The sequence below is a fragment of the Protopterus annectens genome, chromosome 12.part0 (assembly GCF_019279795.1).
Source record: "Protopterus annectens isolate FY-2018-M chromosome 12.part0, PAN1.0, whole genome shotgun sequence".
In the NCBI taxonomy this organism is placed as follows: domain Eukaryota; kingdom Metazoa; phylum Chordata; order Ceratodontiformes; family Protopteridae; genus Protopterus; species Protopterus annectens.
In genome coordinates this window covers 90,306,484-90,326,127 of record NC_056746.1, presented here as the reverse complement: position 1 = coordinate 90,326,127, position 19,644 = coordinate 90,306,484, and the positions used below count along the sequence as shown (strand labels likewise).

At 40.0% G+C, this 19,644-nt stretch overlaps 1 protein-coding gene across 2 annotated transcripts in view; it reads right to left on the bottom strand.

Moving 5' to 3' along the window:
* CARD11 (caspase recruitment domain family member 11) overlaps positions 1-19,644 on the bottom strand; it is a 2,459,919-nt gene that overhangs the window by 543,962 nt on the left and 1,896,313 nt on the right. For both annotated transcript variants that reach the window (XM_044089102.1, XM_044089103.1), the window contains one exon: positions 1,796-1,997. In XM_044089102.1, coding sequence (XP_043945037.1) covers positions 1,796-1,997 — 202 coding nt within the window. The remainder of the gene's footprint in view (positions 1-1,795; positions 1,998-19,644) is intronic.

Below are 19,644 nucleotides of genomic sequence, written 5' to 3'. Positions count from 1 at the left end.
CTAATACTACATATTACGTTTCCCTAATACTACATATTATATCTTCCTAATACTACATATTACGTTTCCCTAATACTACATATTACGTTTCCCTAATACTACATATTACGTTTCCCTAATACTACATATTACGTTTCCCTAATACTGCATATTACGTTTCCCTAATACTGCATATTACGTTTCCCTAATACTACATATTACGTTTCCCTAATACTGCATATTACGTTTCCCTAATACTGCATATTACGTTTCCCTAATACTACATATTACGTTTCCCTAATACTGCATATTACGTTTCCCTAATACTACATATTATATCTTCCTAATACTGCATATTACGTTTCCCTAATACTACATATTACGTTTCCCTAATACTACATATTATATCTTCCTAATACTACATATTACGTTTCCCTAATACTACATATTACGTTTCCCTAATACTACATATTACGTTTCCCTAATACTACATATCCCTGCTGTTTCCATCCTCTTCTATTACACACTCTTGAAAAAGTCTGTCAGCCATCTTGCCCCTTGACAGGGCTGAATTCTCTCCAGGATCTTCCTTTCTCATCAGTATAATCAATTTCTTTTTCTCTAGCATGCCTGATTAGACTTCAGTAAGTGTAATTCGCTGTGAGTCATTAATACATTGATTGTTTCTCCACTCAAAAAATATCAGTTCATCTGCAAGAACTCTGCCTTTTTCTCCACCTTTTGTATTTTCAGCACAAAATATAATTTCATGCTCACTCAGTATTAGTGACCAACGTGGCACCTCCATCTTGTTCCCTTCTCCAGCTTACCAGCATCCTCCACACCAGTAAGGAAGCAGAATAACATGTTCCCTGATGCCCTAGCCAAATTTCCCGTGCTAGCAGAAATATCACCTTGTATTTCCCATGAAAAGAGGCCACTATCCTAGTGAGATTATCCCAGTCAACAAAGATAAATAAAAATAAATATCTTACAATAGTACTGCCTTGAACTTGATAACTAGGGCATTCAGTGAGTAGGACACAGTTCTTAGGGATTTGCTGATCTGATCCATGTCAAAGTGTCATCTTACCAAATCAGTAGCAGTAATGACATTCAGAGAAGTAAGGCCATCACCACTCCTTGAGAGATGTGTTTAATAGCTTCTTATTAATGTAGGCCACAAGTCACTTCAGTATAAAATGAAATACAAACTCTTAAAATACAGAATTACATCAACCAAAGACACAATGTGGATTTCATGACATTACACTTCATAATTTCATTTATTCAGTGTAAATTATACTCTTTCTTAATCTCTTTGGAATACATCTGGATTAGAATTTGCAACAGCATAAATTCTCATGTGGTTTGTACTGTGTCTAATGACAGCACTGGAAAAAAAATCTACAGCCGGTTGTCATCACAATGGTCAGAAATGGTATAGGGTATCACTTCCATCTGTGCTACAAACTAATCTGGACAATGATGGTGACTTCCTGAGATGGTTATACATTATGGTTGCAAATCTCTGTTGCCACAGTACAAGAGAGAATCTGGTATTTTCCAGTGCAGTGGAATCATGTTTCTTACCGTGTAGAATCACATTACTAAGTGAGACTGCTTTAATCTCATTATAATTGGCTCACACTTTACAACAATATACAATAAATAGATATTTTGTTACTGATATGCAGCAGGAATCCAGCTACTTGATAGCACTACTCTGCATTAGAAAACAAGGGTAGATGTTTATGAATCACTCTTTAAATAAAACATTGCATCAGATGTGCACACATCATTATCTGTTCCTTACCAGTAGTAATTGCTGCCCCTCCTTCAGGCCTGCAAGCTCTGCTGCTGATCCCGGCTGTACTGACTTGATAAAAATACCTCGGTTGTTGCCACCTACTAAGGAAATCTGTTCCATAAGGGCATCTCCATTTAACATGGTGGACTGTACTGGCTTGGATGTGCTAGCAATTCGTCTAACGGATGTAACAGAGGGACGAAAGGGCCTAAATAAAAACAAGGAAGAAGCAAACGTAAGCGTATAGAAGACATTATCACTGCTCATAACAACTGCTTTAAAATCACAGTCAGCACTTGGTCAAGACAACATTGGGTAGCTTGTTTTATTTTAAGTAATTAGGAAACTCAGCTAAAGGTTCATTTTATACAAAATGTAACAGCTTGGATAAAAGTACATTGGTCAGTCAGGTTAGAACGACAGGACTCTGAGTACCAAAAATGACTTTTCTTGCACTGTTTCAAATGCTATTATAAATAGCCTGAATTACCTTTGAGGAGCTTTAAAATGTACATTATGTTCAAGAAAGATGCAATAAGATCAAAACAAAATACCGTGACTCTTTGAACAGTTGGCTAAATCCTTAAAAGACTAAAATGAAAAGTTCATAATAGGAAGCCCATTACTAATCTCTCTGTGAAATGTGAACTGTAGTTTAAAACAAAATAGTTTTTAGTTTTCAACTAGTAAATTTAACTTTAAAATGTTTGCACGAAAACTCAAGTAATAATATATAATTTTCCCAAATGTGAAAATGCAGCTGCATAATTTTGCAAACCGACAGACAAAATTCGAATAGAGCTGTAATGTTTTCCCAAGAATGAGTTAGTAAAGTACGACTGCCTCACATATTTTACAAAATTCCATTCCATATTTTTACTGCTTGAAGCTGAGAAATAAACTGTTCTACTTATAAAAAATGGAACAGTAATCAATTGTGAATTGATGTTTTTACTGTATGATGCTAAGAAATTATCTAGTCTCAGTTATGAGCAACAGAATGTCAATCGAATATAGAAGTGACTTCAGTTTTTTTGGACACAAGTTTCCATACATGTATTTCTGAAAGGTCTAACTTTTTTTTTTTTTTTAAGTCATACCTTTCTGCTTAACAGTCAATACTCAGTAGTCAAATCAATACTGAGTACGTGAATCAAATGGTTCCAGAGGCGAAACAGCTGTTACACGCTTTGTATCTTTATATCCTGTAGTACGCCAATATTTCAGAGACCAATCAAATGTGGAGAAGACTTAGTTTGTTTAATATACTTCACAGAAGATCAGGAAATTATCTTTTGTCACTTTAGACTGCTCTGTTATTTATTGTACTAACAAATGGTGTGTGTTATTTATCGTGCTAACAAATGTGTGTTATTTATCATACTAGTGCCATCATACTAACATATGCTTTTTGTTTGCACTTTTCTTCCGCAGTGGTACTCTTTCCTACTAAACACTGATGATGATGTAAATAAATGCATTAAACCTAAGAAATGGGGTCTACAGACTGTGAAATATCTCTATGTTCCCAGACTTTGCAAAGAAAATTAGATTAATTTTGATACATAGAAAATGAAGTTTCTGATAAATGCTTTCTGTGAACAGTGCTCTGTCAATCCTTTAGATCAATGGAAATGAATATAAAAACAATAAAATGATTGAAAAACCATGGTCTGTTACACAGCTCTGTACATGGGTTCTGCACCCACACTCAATCTCTAATAATTCCAAACCTTAAAGTCACAAAAGAAAGAATAACACATTTATTTATACCCCTTTCTCTACACTGATGTGACCTTAGATGTAGATAGAGGAGAGCTGGTGGGGGAGGGGAGCACAGGCTTTAGCAGTCAGCAGAAAAAAATAATTTTAGAATTATTCTTATTAATACATTCATTCTGAGAAAAGAGTAAATGAGACAGTGAATAACAAGAAAGTCCTTGCTGTAAAGTGAGCAGTGTTAAGGTAACACAGACCTGAAATTACAAGTAAGTAAATATTCATCTTGGTACAACAGAATGTGCACATACTACTACTGACTTGTATACTGCAATGCAAGATTCCAATAGCAGTTATGATAGAAATGTTCAGGACTGCATCCATATATCTGTGACTTGTAAATATACTGGTAACCAAACTCTTCTGTAAGAACTAAAAAAAAAAAAGCAGAACTAATAAATAAAAAAAAACAAGTTTACCCTTCCAAAGAATTCTTGCATAAGTAAATCAAAATCTTATTAATATGTATAAAGTTCGATGAGTAGTAAAACTGAAGGTAACTGCAAGGTACCTTTTAATTATGTGTCAAAAAACGAAAGGACAAAAGATGATAATATTCCCAACAGTTTCATATACAGCAGAAGGGATATTCAAACCTGCACATATTCTGATTAGCAAACATCTTCTGGACAAGGTCTAAAAGTTTGGCACCATGCTACAATTGCCCCCATAATGAAAGGGGTCTACAAATACCTTAACATCTAAAGACCAGCCAGCTTTACAGGTATCCTATGTAAGTTTAACAAGCATGTGATACTCAGTTATCTTAAAACACACTGATGTCCTCCCACTAAAAGATTCAGAAAAATATATGATTTTTGTTAGGAGAAGATAAGCTTCGCTTAATTCCATGACTTTTTTCAAGGAAATTAATGGACACACTTAATGGTGAACTGACCTTACAGACTGCGTAGAGTACAGTTGTGTACACTTACCATAAATGTAGATGTTCGAGTGTATTCACTGTTGCAATCATTACATTTGGGTTATCTGCTTGCAGTAGCCCTCAGTCTGCCTGATTAACAAAGTCTTGGGTCCTGCGTCGGTTGCTGTCCCTTCTTCCACGACGTCAGGTCGTCAGGGGTATAAAACATGCAGCCAATGCCATTACATCAGTTTTTCTTGCCCCAGATGTCAGGTGCCCCCTAATGGGAAGCAATTAAATATAAAAGTACAATGATATACCTCCAACAAAAAACAGCAAATACACCAAAAAGCTTTTAAGCATAGTAAAGGAAAGTAGAGATATAGCCAAAAGAAGTTAGGGGGCTGGAGGGAGGGTAACCAGGACTGCAACAGTGAATACACTTGAACATCTACATTTATGGTAAATGTACACAACTGTACTATGTTCTTAGTGTTTCACTGTTGCAGTCATTACATTTGGGTAGATTTCCAAAGCTATGGTTGGGAGGAGGAATTTAAATAGCATTAGGACCAGCTATAAGGCCCTGCAAGACTGCAGTGGCAAACCCAGCTCTGGATTTAGAGAAAATTGGCAAATGATAATGCTTGGTGAAAGTATGTACAGAATTCCAGGTAGCAGCTTCTAGGATGTCCCTGGTAGGGATGCCTCTGAGAAAGGCTGTAGAGGTAGATGCAACCCTGGTGCAGTGAGGTCTGATCCCCTGGGGGATAGGTTTTCCATGGTGCTTATAGCAGAAATGAATGCAATGGCCTATCCATTTAGAAATGGTTTGCTTTGAAATAGCCTTCCCCTCTGCCCCTGCAGCAAATGCCACCAGCAGTTCAGATTTCCTTTGAGGTTGAGTCCTGTCCAAGTAGAATCTAAGTTATCTGTGCACATCTAAGGAATGCAGTATCCATTCCCCTTTGTTCTGTGGATTGGGAAAGAAGGTTGGCAAATGAATGGACTGATTAAGAGCCACATTGGATACCACCTTAGGCATGAAGGATGGATTTGTTCTGAAGGAAACCCTGTACGCGTGAAAGATGATGAAAGGCTCCACTGCCATAAGGGCCTGTAATTCAGATATCCTTCTAGCTGAAGTGATAGCTAAAAAGGAAAGCTGTTTTCCAAGAAAGAAATTTTAAGTCTGCAGTAGCAGCTGGCTCAAAAGGAGGTAGAGTGAGTTTCTCCAAAACAAAGCTAAGGTCCCAGGCTGGGGTTGGAGCTCTCTTGGGTGGTCTCAGATTTTTGGCCCCTTTCTCCAAAACAAAGCTAAGGTCCCAGGCTGGGGTTGGAGCTCTCTTGGGTGGTCTCAGATTTTTGGCCCCTCTGAGGAACTGCTTGAGCAGTGGATAACAGAAGAGGGTAGGTTCTGTGTTATAATGAGCTGAAATGGCTGAGGCGTGGATTTTAATGGAGGAAAAAGAGCATCACAGTTAAGTATTGTAAAAGTTTAGGTAAATTGTGTGCTGCTGTGCTCATCCCTTGAGATTGGTTCCAGGCACAGAATCTTTTCCATTTTTCAGCATAAGATTTTCTAGTACTAGGCCTTCTTGTCTCTAAAATGATATCCATCACAGGTTTACTGAGGGATGGTAAAGGAGAGATTAGGTAATTAGCCAGGCTGCAAGGTTCAGTGTTAGAAGCTGAGTGTGCAGAATCTGGTTCTTCTGCTAGGACAACAGGGAAGGAGTCTGAGGCAGGTGTCATGGGGATAACCATGAGGCACTGCACAGGAGGGGGTACCAGTGTTGGCATGGCCAGTCTGGAGCAATCAAAATCATCCTTGGTTTGTCCTGTTGGATTTTTAGTAGTACTTTGGAGAGCAGAGGCAGAGGGGGGGAAGGCATAAACTGATAGGTTTTTCCAGCTGAAGGACAGAGCATCCACTTTCCAGGCTTGTTTGTGGGGAGTCCTTGTGCAAAATGTGTCCAATTGGTAGTACTGGGGAGAGGCAAACAGGTCTATATCTGGCCTCCCCCATTTGCTTGTCAACATGTTGAAAATCCTTGGTTCCAGTTTTCACTCGTGTGGGTCCATGAGGTTTCTGCTTAGTCCGTCTGCCAGTGTATTTAATTTTCCTGGCAGGAATTGAGCTTGTAGATGCACTTGGTAGCTCAAGGCTGTATTCCACAACGCCATGGCTAGTCTGCAGAGGGGGGTAAGAATGTGTACCCCCCCTGCTTGTTTATGTACCACATAACAGTGGTGTTGTCCGTCTTTATCATTAGTTGTCCTGGAAGAATGTAGTCCTCGAAGGCTGTCAGAGCATTCTGTACAGCTAGCATTTCTTTTTAATTGATATGCAGGTGCATTTGACTTGGGTTCCATTTGCCCTGAATACACTTCCGTGCCAGGTGAGCCCCCCATGCATAGTCTGATGTGTCTGTTATTAGGGTTTGAGTGGCAGGGGTTGGTGTGAAAGGTAGTTCCTTGTTTTGGTGGCAGGCCTCTACCCACCAAAGGATCTCTAGGCGTAGGCAAGGTATGATAGGACTCATTGCTTCTAGATCCTGGGAATGTTGACACCATAGGCTTTTTAGATACCACTGTAGTTTCCTCATATGTAGTCTTGCATATGGAATTAGAAGAATGCAGGAGGCCATGAACCCCAAAGCTTGCAGTATTTGTCTTGCAGATAGCAGGGATTTTGTGGCCACTTGTTTGAAGTTGGTTGTCAAATGAATTTGTTTCTCTGGCGTGAGGTAAGCCATCTGGGAAGTTGTATTCAAGCTTGCTCCCAGGAATATAATTTGTTGACAGGGTACCAGGCGAGATTTCCTTTCATTTATGGTGTACCCCAGACAAGTTAGAACCCTTTGTACAAAGGCCAGATGATTCAAAAGTATGCCCTGGCTTTCTACCTGAATTAGACAATCATTCCAAGTATGGGTATATTTGAATATTTCTTTGCCTGCAAAATGCAATAACTGGAGCTAGGCACTTTGTGAATACCCTGGGCATAGTAGATAAGCCAAAGGGCAGTGCAGAGAACTGATAGTGCATGTAGCCTGCTTTGAAGCAAAGGTATCTTCTGCAAGATTCCCTGATTGGGATGTGCAGGTATGCTTCTTTTAAATCTAGTGTTGCCAACCAGGCATCTTTATCTAGCATAGGAAGCAACTGGTGAAGAGACAGCATCTTTAATTTTGGACTCTCCAAAAAGGTGTTTAGAGTAGACAGGTCCAGGATAGGACGCCATGAATTGTCTTTTCTGGGTACCAGGAAAAGTCTCGAGTAGAAACCTTGTCCCTTTTCCTCTTCTGGTACCAACTGAATAGCCCCCATGCTTAAGAGAGAAAGTACTTGTTTTTGAGCCTCTGCTCACTGATTTGGGGGTAGGTCCGGCCACCCACTTAGCATTGGCAACATGTTGAAGTGAAATCTGTATCCCTGGGACACTATATTTAAAACCCATTTGTCCTGGGTAACGAGTTCCCATTTCTTTGCATGAAGAGCAATCTTTCCCCCCAAATGAGCAGTCAGTTGATAAGTGCTTGGAAATTTTAAAAGGAAGTCATTGAGACAGTTTACCATAGGGGGGAGTCTTATTACTCCCAGATTTGGAAGTGGAGGCCCCCCACTGCTTAGCCCTGTGTGTCCCCTGGGACTGAAACTTGGGGTTTCTGCTGTGTCTGGGTTTGGCTTGAGAAGACCTGGAAGGGGCTGGAAAGGACCAATTTTAGAGGGCCAGTGCCTACTAAATCTAGGAGACTGAACTTGTAAGAAATCTTTAACAGTTTGCATAGATTTAGCTTTATCTTCCATCTTTTTAAGAACTTCCTCAGCCTTGTTGCCAAACAGGTGGTCCTGATTTAAGGGAGCATCCAACAATTTAGCTTTAACATGATCAGGTAAAGATTGCTCCTTAAGCCAAGCATGCCTTCTAAGCACAGACCCAGTAATAGCAACCCTGCAAGAGGCTTCTAAAGAATCAAAACCACATTGCAAAGTTTTTCCAACCTGTTCAGCAGAATGCATTAAATCCTGTAATCCTTTATTTTCCACACAATTAGGAATCAACATAATTTTCTGTTTAAGTAATCTAGTAACATGTTGCTGATACTTTAACATATGAAACTGGCAGTTTAAAGCCCTAATGGCCGAGATTGCAGAAGTGTAAACCTTCTTACCTCATCTATCCAGCACCCTGGATGCTCTGTCAGAGGGGGTAGGATTTTTAGCAGTAGAAACCTTAATGCCCTTGGGCCCCTGTGAAATAGTCTCTGGATCCGCAATAGGATTTTTAAAAAGGAACTTGTGTGACTCAGCGACCCTGTAGTATCTGTCAGGTTTACTGGAAGCAGGAGGCAAGGAACCAGGGGCCAAACTAGATTCCAAAAAAGCATCATCAGCAATGTCTAGTACAGGAGGAATAGCTAAAGGCCTATGCTGAGGCAGGAGTAAGAAATCCCTAAGCCTCTTGTTTGAATCAGAAAAATCCTGGCTTTCCCAGTGGAAATGCTCCCTTAGAGTATGTAAGGTTTCACCTAAAGAAAAATCCTCTGGAGGGGAAGAAGGAAAAGAGTCCTCTGCATCAGAATCCTCATAAGTAGATAAGGGCAAATCCAGATCATCAGAAGAATCAGAAAAAACAAAATCCTGGTCAGAAGATTCATAAACAACTTCAGTCCTAGGCCTCTTAGAAGGGGGAGGGTGGTTTGGCTACCCCTGATTACAGTTATTAGATCTTCAGCCATTCTTATCATTTGTGTTTTAGGCATAGAGGCCTGAGCATGTGGCCTGGGCATTGTTTTTTTAGGCATGGTTCGAGATTTAGGCCTAAGTGAAGAAGGAGGCATTTGTTTAATATGCAAGTCCGTAGGCCTGCATACACCTTCAGAAGCCAGTGCCTGCACAGCGGCTCTGGACTCATCCAACGTAGAGACATCTGCTGGTTCCATAGTTGAAGCATCTCGCGGCATACCGGACTCTGATTGGGTCTCAGCAGAGGCCTGCGAATCAGAAGTAGCGGGTATCAGGGGCTGCGAAAGCGCCTCACTGAGTACCGATGGACTGGCGACTGGCTTAGGAGAAGCATCATCGGCAGTTTTGGACCTCGGTGGCCTGTCTCTGTCTTTATCTTTGCATTTTTTTCAGAATCCCAGTAGTCGGATGGCTAACCGATGACATTTCTGGATAATTAAACCAAGAACCGAAATATTTAGAGGCGAAAATATACTGACGATGGATAGTGCACTGATTAAATAAAGCACAAAACCGACAGCAAGGTACGTCGTGGTCAGGGCCTAGGCAAGGAATACAGTATGAATGAAAATCTTTATGAGGTATTTGCTTTCTACAAGTAATGCAATTATTAACTTTTATGAGGAAAAAGATTTAAACTCTCAATACGAAATTAAAATGGGTATACTAAAAGTGCATAATTAAGTCAAAAGTTTAGGTGCCATTGCAAACAATAAGATGATCTCAGATTAGTGCGTCACACAAATAAATAAATAAAATATTATATAACTCATCTGATGTTCAGTGATTTGTTCAACAGCTTATAGGAAGCCACTGTTCCTCTGAGTACCTCATTGATTACAATAATAAATGAATACACTGTGACAATCTGTGGCCTGAAAAAAGTGATGTAACGTGGCTTGAGAAAACGTAGAGAGGTTCTTCATAAAGAAAATGGAGGAAATGGAACAGATGAACTAATGTGAGGGAGTATAGCGAGTGTGCAAGTGAACTTATGCAAAGTCATAGCAGATGAAGTTCAATGCAAAAACCTCAGATTAGGATAAACAATGAATGATCGCAATGCATGTTCTTAGAATGCAATGTTAAAAACAAACACTGAAAAAACTGACAACTTCATTACTAGTAACGTTGAAAACTGTGAAAGAAATCTGATACTCACAACAATGTGAGGCCTTTAATAAAAGCTTTCAGAAATAACGCTGACGTGAATTTAGATAAGTAACAAAATGGCATCAGCGGCAGAGAAGCTTCCAGCATATCAATAAACCTTAAGCATGACACCAAGTCCTAAGAAGTTAATAAGTGTATTTTACAGTACATTTTTATATAGAAATTTAAACTGAGTTTTTTGACGGCTTAAACCTACACAGCAAAGAAAAAATATATCTAAAAACAGAAATAACAATAAATCAAAAATAAAAAGAGAAAATATGATACATTCTAGCAATAATATGAATAAGGTACAATATTTCATGAATATCAAAGTAAATTCTTGATAACTACAATATACACCTATTTGTATAATAGCAAATCTAAGGATGATACCAAAATGCTGAAATAAAGGTGTCCTAATGGACTTCAAGAATACAAATCTGTACTGTTTAATTTTACTGTGATTTCATTCACCTGGGCTGTACCTGAATTTGGTCAATTTTGATCACAGCATTATCCTTGTAAGCAAATTCAAATAAACAAACAATGAGGAAAAGCATAACAACATTAAAAACAAAGCTGTAAGTTGCAAAGGTGTTGGGCCTAAAACATAAATCAGCACATTCCAGCATGTTCACCGGTAGCTGATGGCTGATGGAGCAGAGAGCACATACTAGACAATATGAGAAAATCAGCATTTCCAGGAGGGGGTCCATGTCATGTAGGTCAAGTACATCAGGATCAGAAATTCAAAGGTTATACATAACTGAACAGGTGGCCTTTCAAGGCTTCAGACAACCATATTAATGTTAAAGTCACAAGGAGTAGAAGGGTTTGATTCTCACCAAGGGAAATTGGCTAGACTTACTATGACTCACAAGGGCAGCTAGCCTAGTACTTCTCTCCGAGTCTCTGTACATTTATTTTACCTGTTTATCCTTGCAACAGAAACAGTGTGGCAGGACTCTTCAAAATTTTTATTTATAGCACAATGTGTGTATATGTGTTCCGTCATCTGCTTTAGATGTATCTCACATCCCAAACTGCCAAAAGATATACATGTCAAAAGAATGATAAGAGTGACTGCTCATCCTGAGATGTCCTGGCATCTTGTTCAGGATTAGAACCTTTCTATATCATAGCCATTGATTGGTTAGATTGGCTGCAGTGCCCAGAAGGCACTGAAATGCATTAGAGGTTCCTAGGTATATACCAGGTTAATGACCACCAGGGTCTTTATAAGCCTAACCCACACGGACCAGCCCATTTGTGTCCCCATCTAATATGGGCATCTATTTAGAGGGGCAGAAGTGTAGCTGGTTCAATTAGCAACTTGGGCCGGTGCTATGAAACAGTGTCCCAACCCCTTAGCTCTTTAAGTCAAGAGCAAAAAAAAAAAAAAAGTCATAAGTGGCCATGTGGCCAAATGAAAGAAACACATACCCTACCCTCACTCCAGCCCCAGCCTGTTTTTTTACCATCTCCAACCCTCCGTTAACACATTTTATTAAATGAAAGCATTTTTTTTTTCTTTTAAACAGTAGCAAACAGTTGCTACAATTTATACTCTGCCTGCACAGATTGTTACAGTGCTCATGTTTTAGTTTAAATAAAAAAATATATATTTTTAAACCGTCACAAACAGCTTCTACTGTTTTTACTTTTAAACTGTAGCAAATTGTTTGCTGCAATGTAGCAAGCAGTTACTACAGTTCCAGACCACACAAGGAGCGCTAGCTAGAGTACTCATGTTTGACTGCAAATGCAAAACCGGCTTTTAAAAGGTAGTATTACATTAAAGAGCAATTAGGATTGACTGATTGCACCCCCAAACACTTTGTGTCTGGGGCTGTTGCCCCAATTATTTCATCCTAGCTATGCTACTGGCTAAAGTTTAGTAGAGGAGTATGTTTTTTAGAGGATATTTACTGTCATCCACTGTCTATCAGAGACATGGAGGCCAGACTGGCAATGAATTCTGAATTTCCTATTCGATGGCCAAGGTTATATTTGAATAGGGTTGGGGTGGACTCTGCTTCGCATGGACATACAGCATATTCCAGAATGCGGGGATTCTTTGAGACACATATCTGTCTTGCCAGCATGTTCTACTTCTTTTGCAAGCAAAGTTTAAATCCTTGGATCTAGTGTTTCTGGTGCTGTTCATTTTGTGGATGCGCAAAAGGTCCATCAAGGTTGGATCTGAGATGCCTTACATGCCAGGCATAATTGCCTCTCAGTAACCTGTTAGAGACCGAGTACAGAGATAGTGCTTTAAGCTGATCTGTAGAGGACAATGTATTAATACCCTGGATTCTCTTGGTAAGGAACTTCTGTGGGTGTTCCATCTGTTTCACATGCTTTGTCAGGTATATGCCAAAGGGAACATTGTATTCAGTGATGGGTCTGAAAAGGGTTGAGTAAAATGGTGTTATAACTTCCTTGGACCTGGATGTCATACCCTTACTTACATGATGGCAGATGTAAACCAGAAAGCTCGAGTCAGGTCTCGTATCCCACCTGTGACCCAGAGGAGGATAGGACTAACGATAGAGTACAAATCATTAATCCAGATAAAATCATTCTCCCTCTGATGCCGTCCCTGTGGGAAGAATGGCAATACCTTGTTGAAGTTTCAGGTAGTTTATTTAGCTAAATAGGTGGATAGACCATTTTTTTTTTTTTTTTTTTTTTTTTTTTTTAAGGTAAGCACTGGGCTAACTTCCCTTGTGTGCATTTTGTGAATTATGTCGGGATTTGTGTCTAGTTCAGTGAATCTGTCAATGATACCCGAATGGAGTATTGTACTGAATGCCTTAGGCAGGTCTATGTAGGCAGTAAGCACCATTTTGTCCTCATTCATTGCCTTGGTGCCCTTCTTAAAGAAGTCTACCAGGTTAAGTAGGCATGACGTTCCTTTGACAAAACCAGACTGGGACAGGTCCAGTGTCTGTTGGTTGCCAATGCTTTTGTTGATTATTTCATTGAGGGCGGCACAGTGGTGCAGTGGTTAACGTTGTCGCCTCACAGCAAGAGGTTCTCCGGTTCGATTCTCGGCTGGGGTGCCTTCTGTGTGGAGTTTGCATTTTCTCCCTGTGTTCGCGTGGGTTTCCTCCGGGTACTCCGGTTTCCTCCCACATTCCAAAGACATGCATCTGGAGCATTTCTCCCCAGGCCTCCACTGAAAACAGGCTCTGTGGAACCTAGTCGGACATTCCCGGTCAACAAATGTTAAATAAATAAATAAATAAATTGATAATTCATTCCATGGCTTTCCATATTAGACTAGTCAGACTAATGGGTCTGTAGTTTCTTGGGTCAGTTGATGGTCCATCTCTGTGAAGAGGAATAACCATTGCAGTCCTCCATTCACATGGTATGCACATAACCGGCTTTAGGCACCAGTGAACCCAGCGGTCGCTGGGGGCCCCCTGATCCTGGGGGGGGCCCCCAACCACAGCAAGTTATTTTATCTTGATATTTTGTAACGTGTCTGTAAAACCAACAAAAGCTAATACAACAATCTTGTATACTTAATAAACCAGCTGGGTAATGACTCTTATATCTCCTATAAAATTCAAATATATCTCTGGTTAAATTAACAGTGTTTTATCAAGTAACAGGCTTCACAATTCCATTAAATATTTCACCACTAACATAGTGTCCCTAGCGTAGTTAAACCCTACTGGTTGACGTTCTTTCCACTAAAATTAACATATGAAAAAACAAATGAAAAAACAAACGGTGTACTCGAGTCAAGGTCCCAAAAAGATCAGAAACGCACTTTATTCAAATGAAATAAAAACACAGCGTTTTTCGCCCCTGTGAAACAGGAGCTTCATCAGCATTAAACTTTTACAAGTTGCAATGTTTTTTAAAAACAGAGAAAGCGGAAATGAACCATGAATGATGTCATGTCCTCCTCCAAGAGATAAAGCATTTAAAGGTATATATATGCCGAAGCATATATGTGTATGTTTCTGGCTGGAAAACCTTCATAACATCGCTAAAATGCAAGACAAATTGAACTGCATTTTTAAACATATCAAATTGTACCCTTAGGCTATGATAATAATAATAATAATAATAAATACAGCACTAACCAAGGAATAAAATGTGATGCTTGTATAAAAAATATACCCTATAACAGGTGTGTTAAAAATTGTTAGTATTACACTTGCCAAAAGGCTTACCAATTTACTTAGAACAAGTATAGTTAAAGAGCTAAAATTAACATAGTCATCTTTAGGGACCCACAATACCTGTGGCTGCAGGGGTCCCTTACTCATCCTTGGCTGTGGGGGGGCCACAAAAGCTGTTTCTGGTTGGGAAAAAATGAAGAGGAAAAAATGTATTAATTTCCTTAATATGCTCTTTAAACTGAACAGGGCTGTGATATGACCATACTAGGATAAAGTTAATGATAAACATGACCAAGGTAAGCACTAGAGAGATCAACAGCCAAGAGGACTGATCTCAGAGCAAACCTTGGATTTCAAGAAGAGCTGATGCTTCTGAATTTCAGGGATGATTTTCTCTTTCTGGAGGTTTTATAAATACTGGCAGAACACCAAATACTATAACCCTCAACTTCTTTGCTGAAGAATTCAGCCAGTACCATAAATAATAGCAGAATAAAGGCTCAACATCAGAAACATGTCTTAAATATTATTCTAATTCACTTAAAAAGTTAATAGAATAACACCTTTTGCATCAACATGCATTTATTGGACAATAAGAACTATAAAACTCTGTCTGGATTTATTGATTGTATGTAATCCTGAATGATTTATCAGCAAATCAAACTTTTTATGATGGACAGAGCAAAATGTGTGAAATCAGGGACAGTGACATGTATGCATTACTCCTCAATGAGGTAAATAAAAATGAGTTAACCCTGCTGCTGTCTGGTAACCATAAACAGCAGTCACTGATCCGGTGTGACAGTACCAGTATTGTAAACGACTTAACCCTGCTGCTCTCTGGTAACCATAAACAGCAGTCACTGATCCGGTGTGGCAGTACCAGTGTTGCAAACGACCTGCTGCTGTCTGGTAACCATAAACAGCAGTCACTGATCCAGTGAGGCAGTACCAGTGTTGCAAACGACTTAACCCTGCTGCTGTCTGGTAACCATAAACAGCAGTCACTGATCCGGTGTGGCAGTACCAGTGTTGCAAACGACTTAACCCTGCTGCTGTCTGGTAACCATAAACAGCAGTCACTGATCCGATGTGACAGTACCAGTGTTGTAAACGACTTAACCCTGCTGCTGTCTGGTAACCATAAACAGCAGTGACTGATCCGATGTGGCAGTACCAGTGTTGCAAACAACTTAACCCTGCTGCTGTCTGGTAACCATAAACAGCAGTCACTGATCCGGTGTGGCAGTACCAGTGTTGCAGACGACTTAACCCTGCTGCTGTCTGGTAACCATAAACAGCAGTCACTGATCCGGTGTGGCAGTACCAGTGTTGCACAATGTATTGCTATTGGTAAAAGAGGTATGAAACTGGTGTTGTTATGGATTGTGCGTGTCTAAAAATATCAATGATTTTTATCTGTGTACACACCAAATAATGCCAGGACATATACATTGTTCTACTGGGTATCAAAAAAAAAATGCAGATAACAAGTAATTTTATTTATTTATTTGACATTTGGTAACCGGTAAAGTCTGACTGGGTCAAAAACCCATTTTTATCAGAGGCCCGGGGAGAAAAGCTCCACAATCGCAAATCAAGAACATGCGGAGCATTATATTTCATTTTCAAAGCTATGGCATAAAACATATCACAGAATATTTAGACACCTGGAGCTTCTAGAAGTTCGGTGGCCCTCACTCCCCAGACTATATAAATGGATTCAAGGAGCTCCCTTAATCATCCTTGACTGGGTGGGCGGGGCCCCACAAAAGCTGTTGCTGTTTGGAGAAATGTATTACATTTCCTGATTATACTCTCTATCCTGAACAGGGCTATGATATGATCCTGTTAAGATAAAGCTGATAATTACCTCTGCTCTCCTATTCTAAAACCAGCCCTGCTCACATGTGTATTTACAGAAAGCTGCTGTAGGTTATATGGGGGGGGGTGTAGTTATTACTTCTTTAATTTTCATCACAGTCAAACTTTACAGGTGTGCACAGGAGGTCATTTTAGCTTGTTTTTGGGTTGAAGACAGTATAGTCATTGTTTCTTTTACTTTTCTCGCAGACATCAGAAGTGTACAAAGGTTATTATAGCTTGTGTAAGGCACTATACTGTGCAGGACTAACAAAGTAGAATACATTACTGCAATCATTATTTTTTTTCACTTTCCTCACAATTACCTTAATCATAATTTCTTTTCATCCTATCATTGGTGAAACGATTGCGTAAAAAGAAAAAAAAACTTTAAATTGCATTTCAAAGCATATAGAAAGTTATGGCTTATTGAAAAAGCTGAAGAGTAAAGCAAAATGTGAGAAAAGGAAGGGAAAAAGTAATGTGCATGGTGTAAGGACCCCAAGATGACAGAAAACATGGGAGAAGACTAGAGGGTGTCTGTGTGTGGGGGTGAGGGGGCTGAAATGGTAGACCTAGGGCTCCATTTCACCTAAGTCTAGACATGTACATAGAGTTGTCATAATGTATCACTGTTGCAAGTAAATTCCAGCAACTGTAAATCTCCCTTTGTGAGATAGGCCAACATAGTGTGGTACACAGGCCTGTTGTAATGCAATAGTATTGTTGCTACAGGTCAGTCTCTGCATACTACACCTAAAAGTTTGCAGTATGAATTAAAAGGTTGCTTAGAAGGGGTGTCAGTGACAGGGTGATACCTGGGCAGGAAGTGGCTAGGGAGCCCCCAAATTAAGATTTGCTGGGGGCCCTCAAATTGCTAACACCGGCCCTGGGTATGTAGCCACTTTTGAAGCTGTAGTTGAAAAGTGATTCAAGTGGTCCTGACTGGTCATGTTTAAAGGTATTTAAGAGGCAATCTAGGATATTGTCTGGGCCCCCTGAGGTTGTGTTTCGATGAGTATTGCCATGACCTGCTTCCCTGCTAATAGTTGTGGGATTCTGCTAGTAGGGATATCATGGGGGAAGCAGGTGGAGAGTGGTGTGTGGGGGGGGGGGGGCTGAAGTTAGGGCTGAATTTGTCAGCCAGCAGATATGCCATGTCACTGTTCTTGTTAAAGGTGGTACCATTTACCACCAGTTCAACACACCACTGATTATTACCTTTAAGGTTTCACACACAGAAGGCCTTGTGGTTGTCTTTAGCCTGAAAGACTATCTTGACTTGTTATTGGCCTCATTGCATTTACTCAGTCCTCTTGTCATTATGACAGTTGCTCTTTCTGATTTTGGCCATGACTTTTTTCCTTATGTTATACCCTCGTTTAAGGTTAGGATTCCAACAGTGTGAATTGTTTGGGGGGTTTTTTCTGGTAGGTACATCAGCCTCTATGCAGCTAGTTAAATGACTGCACAGGATTTCTCTGAACAATTCCAGATAGGTTGATATAAACTAGAGGTTTGTAGGGGCATTGAATTTTGACAATCACTTAATAGGATATAGTTTGCTGTAGAATAGTTTCCTAACTGTTACAGGTTTTGATGGGTTTTCCTTTCCATGTTTATTTTTACTTCAAAGGAGACAGCTTTGTGATCCGACCTCACCAGTAAGGATGTGACATGGAGGTTGGGGCGGTGCTCTCCCATACTGGTGAGTACTAGGTCCAGTATGTTTAGACCTACATTTGGAGCATGCACAATCTGATCAAGGATATTTGTTTTAATTAAGTCCAGGAAATGTGCCTGCAAGCAGGAGGCAGTGTTATGTTTCCCTCTCTATAGAGGAGTAGTAAAAGTCTCACATGAATACGGTATTTGGCTGGATGGAGAGTGCCTCCAGCAGGTCAAGGTATGCATTATGGGATTCTTTAGGCATAGATGGTGACCTATAGCTTGCTGGGATATGCCAAGTGACTTTATCTATGGTGATTTGCACACGGATGAAATCATCCTGTTTAACCAACCATGAGGTGTACTTGCTGCTAATGTAGCTCGAGACACTGCACTGTTTTGTCTCTGTCTGTGTAGCTGATGGCCTAAATGTGCAGGTAGCACTGAAGCCTTGCAATGCCAGAGCACGTTCTGTGGATTTAAACCGTATCTCTGTAATGGCAGCAATCTCTCTATTCTCCAGAGTGAGGACAGCTTACAGGGTGTGGAGTTCTTCTTAAAGTTCCTAGTATTGAATAGTAACACCTTTAAATTCCTTTAGATTTTATTTGCAAAGCTGGTGGTCCCATCAATTTGGCATTGCCTAAAATAGGCTCTAAGAGGGTGAATAAAGTTTAGGCCAATACCTGGAAGCCCAAGGGGCACAGGTGCAGACCATCCTTGGCAAAGCAACGTGGCCTGTTAACCATACCTTCCCATGCTGAGAAAATGTTGAATCTTCCTGAAATGACACCAGAAACTAAGCCAGTTGTTAAAGTCAATATTTTTTCATACTGAGGCATCATCCTTGGTGAGGGTAGAATGCTTCTCACTGCAAGACACTTACCTGTCTGAGACACATGTTCAGATGGTTTATATTAGATCATCAAGACGGCTGAATTTCGAATGATCTAATATTGAACCCAATATCTCGAATGCTGAAAACAGTGAAACTGCACAAAACCAAATTCTTTCCTAGGGAAAGAATTCGGTTGGCTGTTGTTGTGGCTTCACTGTTTTCAGCGATGCAGTGGAAAGTTACGGGTTGGGTTAAGGTAAGTGTGTGATTGTGTGGATGTTCGGGTTAGGGCGCAGATCAGGTAAGTGTGCGATTGTGACAGACATTAGGGTTAGGGGCGGGTTAAGTGAAATAGGGTTAGGGCGCGAGTGAGGTGAGTGTTCGATAGTGAGAATTTGGGGTTAGAGGCAGGTTAAGTGAGTTAGGGTTAGGGCATGGGTGTGGTGAGTGTGTGATAGTGACGGACCTTAGGGTTAGGGTCTGGGTTAAGGTAAGTGGATAGATAGTAGTGTATGTGCAGTGTAGTGTAGGGTTAGATGTAGCTTTTAAGTGTATGCGTGTGAATTGCTGCTCTTTCGTGTGCTTGTAGTGTGTGTGTGTGTTTCTTGGAACAGAAAATTTTTTCCCTGGGAAAAAATTTGCTGTTTTGAGGTTTTGATATTGTTAGGGTTCGGGTTTTGCAGTTCGACGTTATGGCATTCGATAATGAGCCGTTTCGATAAGCTGATATAGACCCTGTTCAGAGAGATTCATAAGTATAGCTGAGTGAGTTATGTCTCAGATTATTTACACC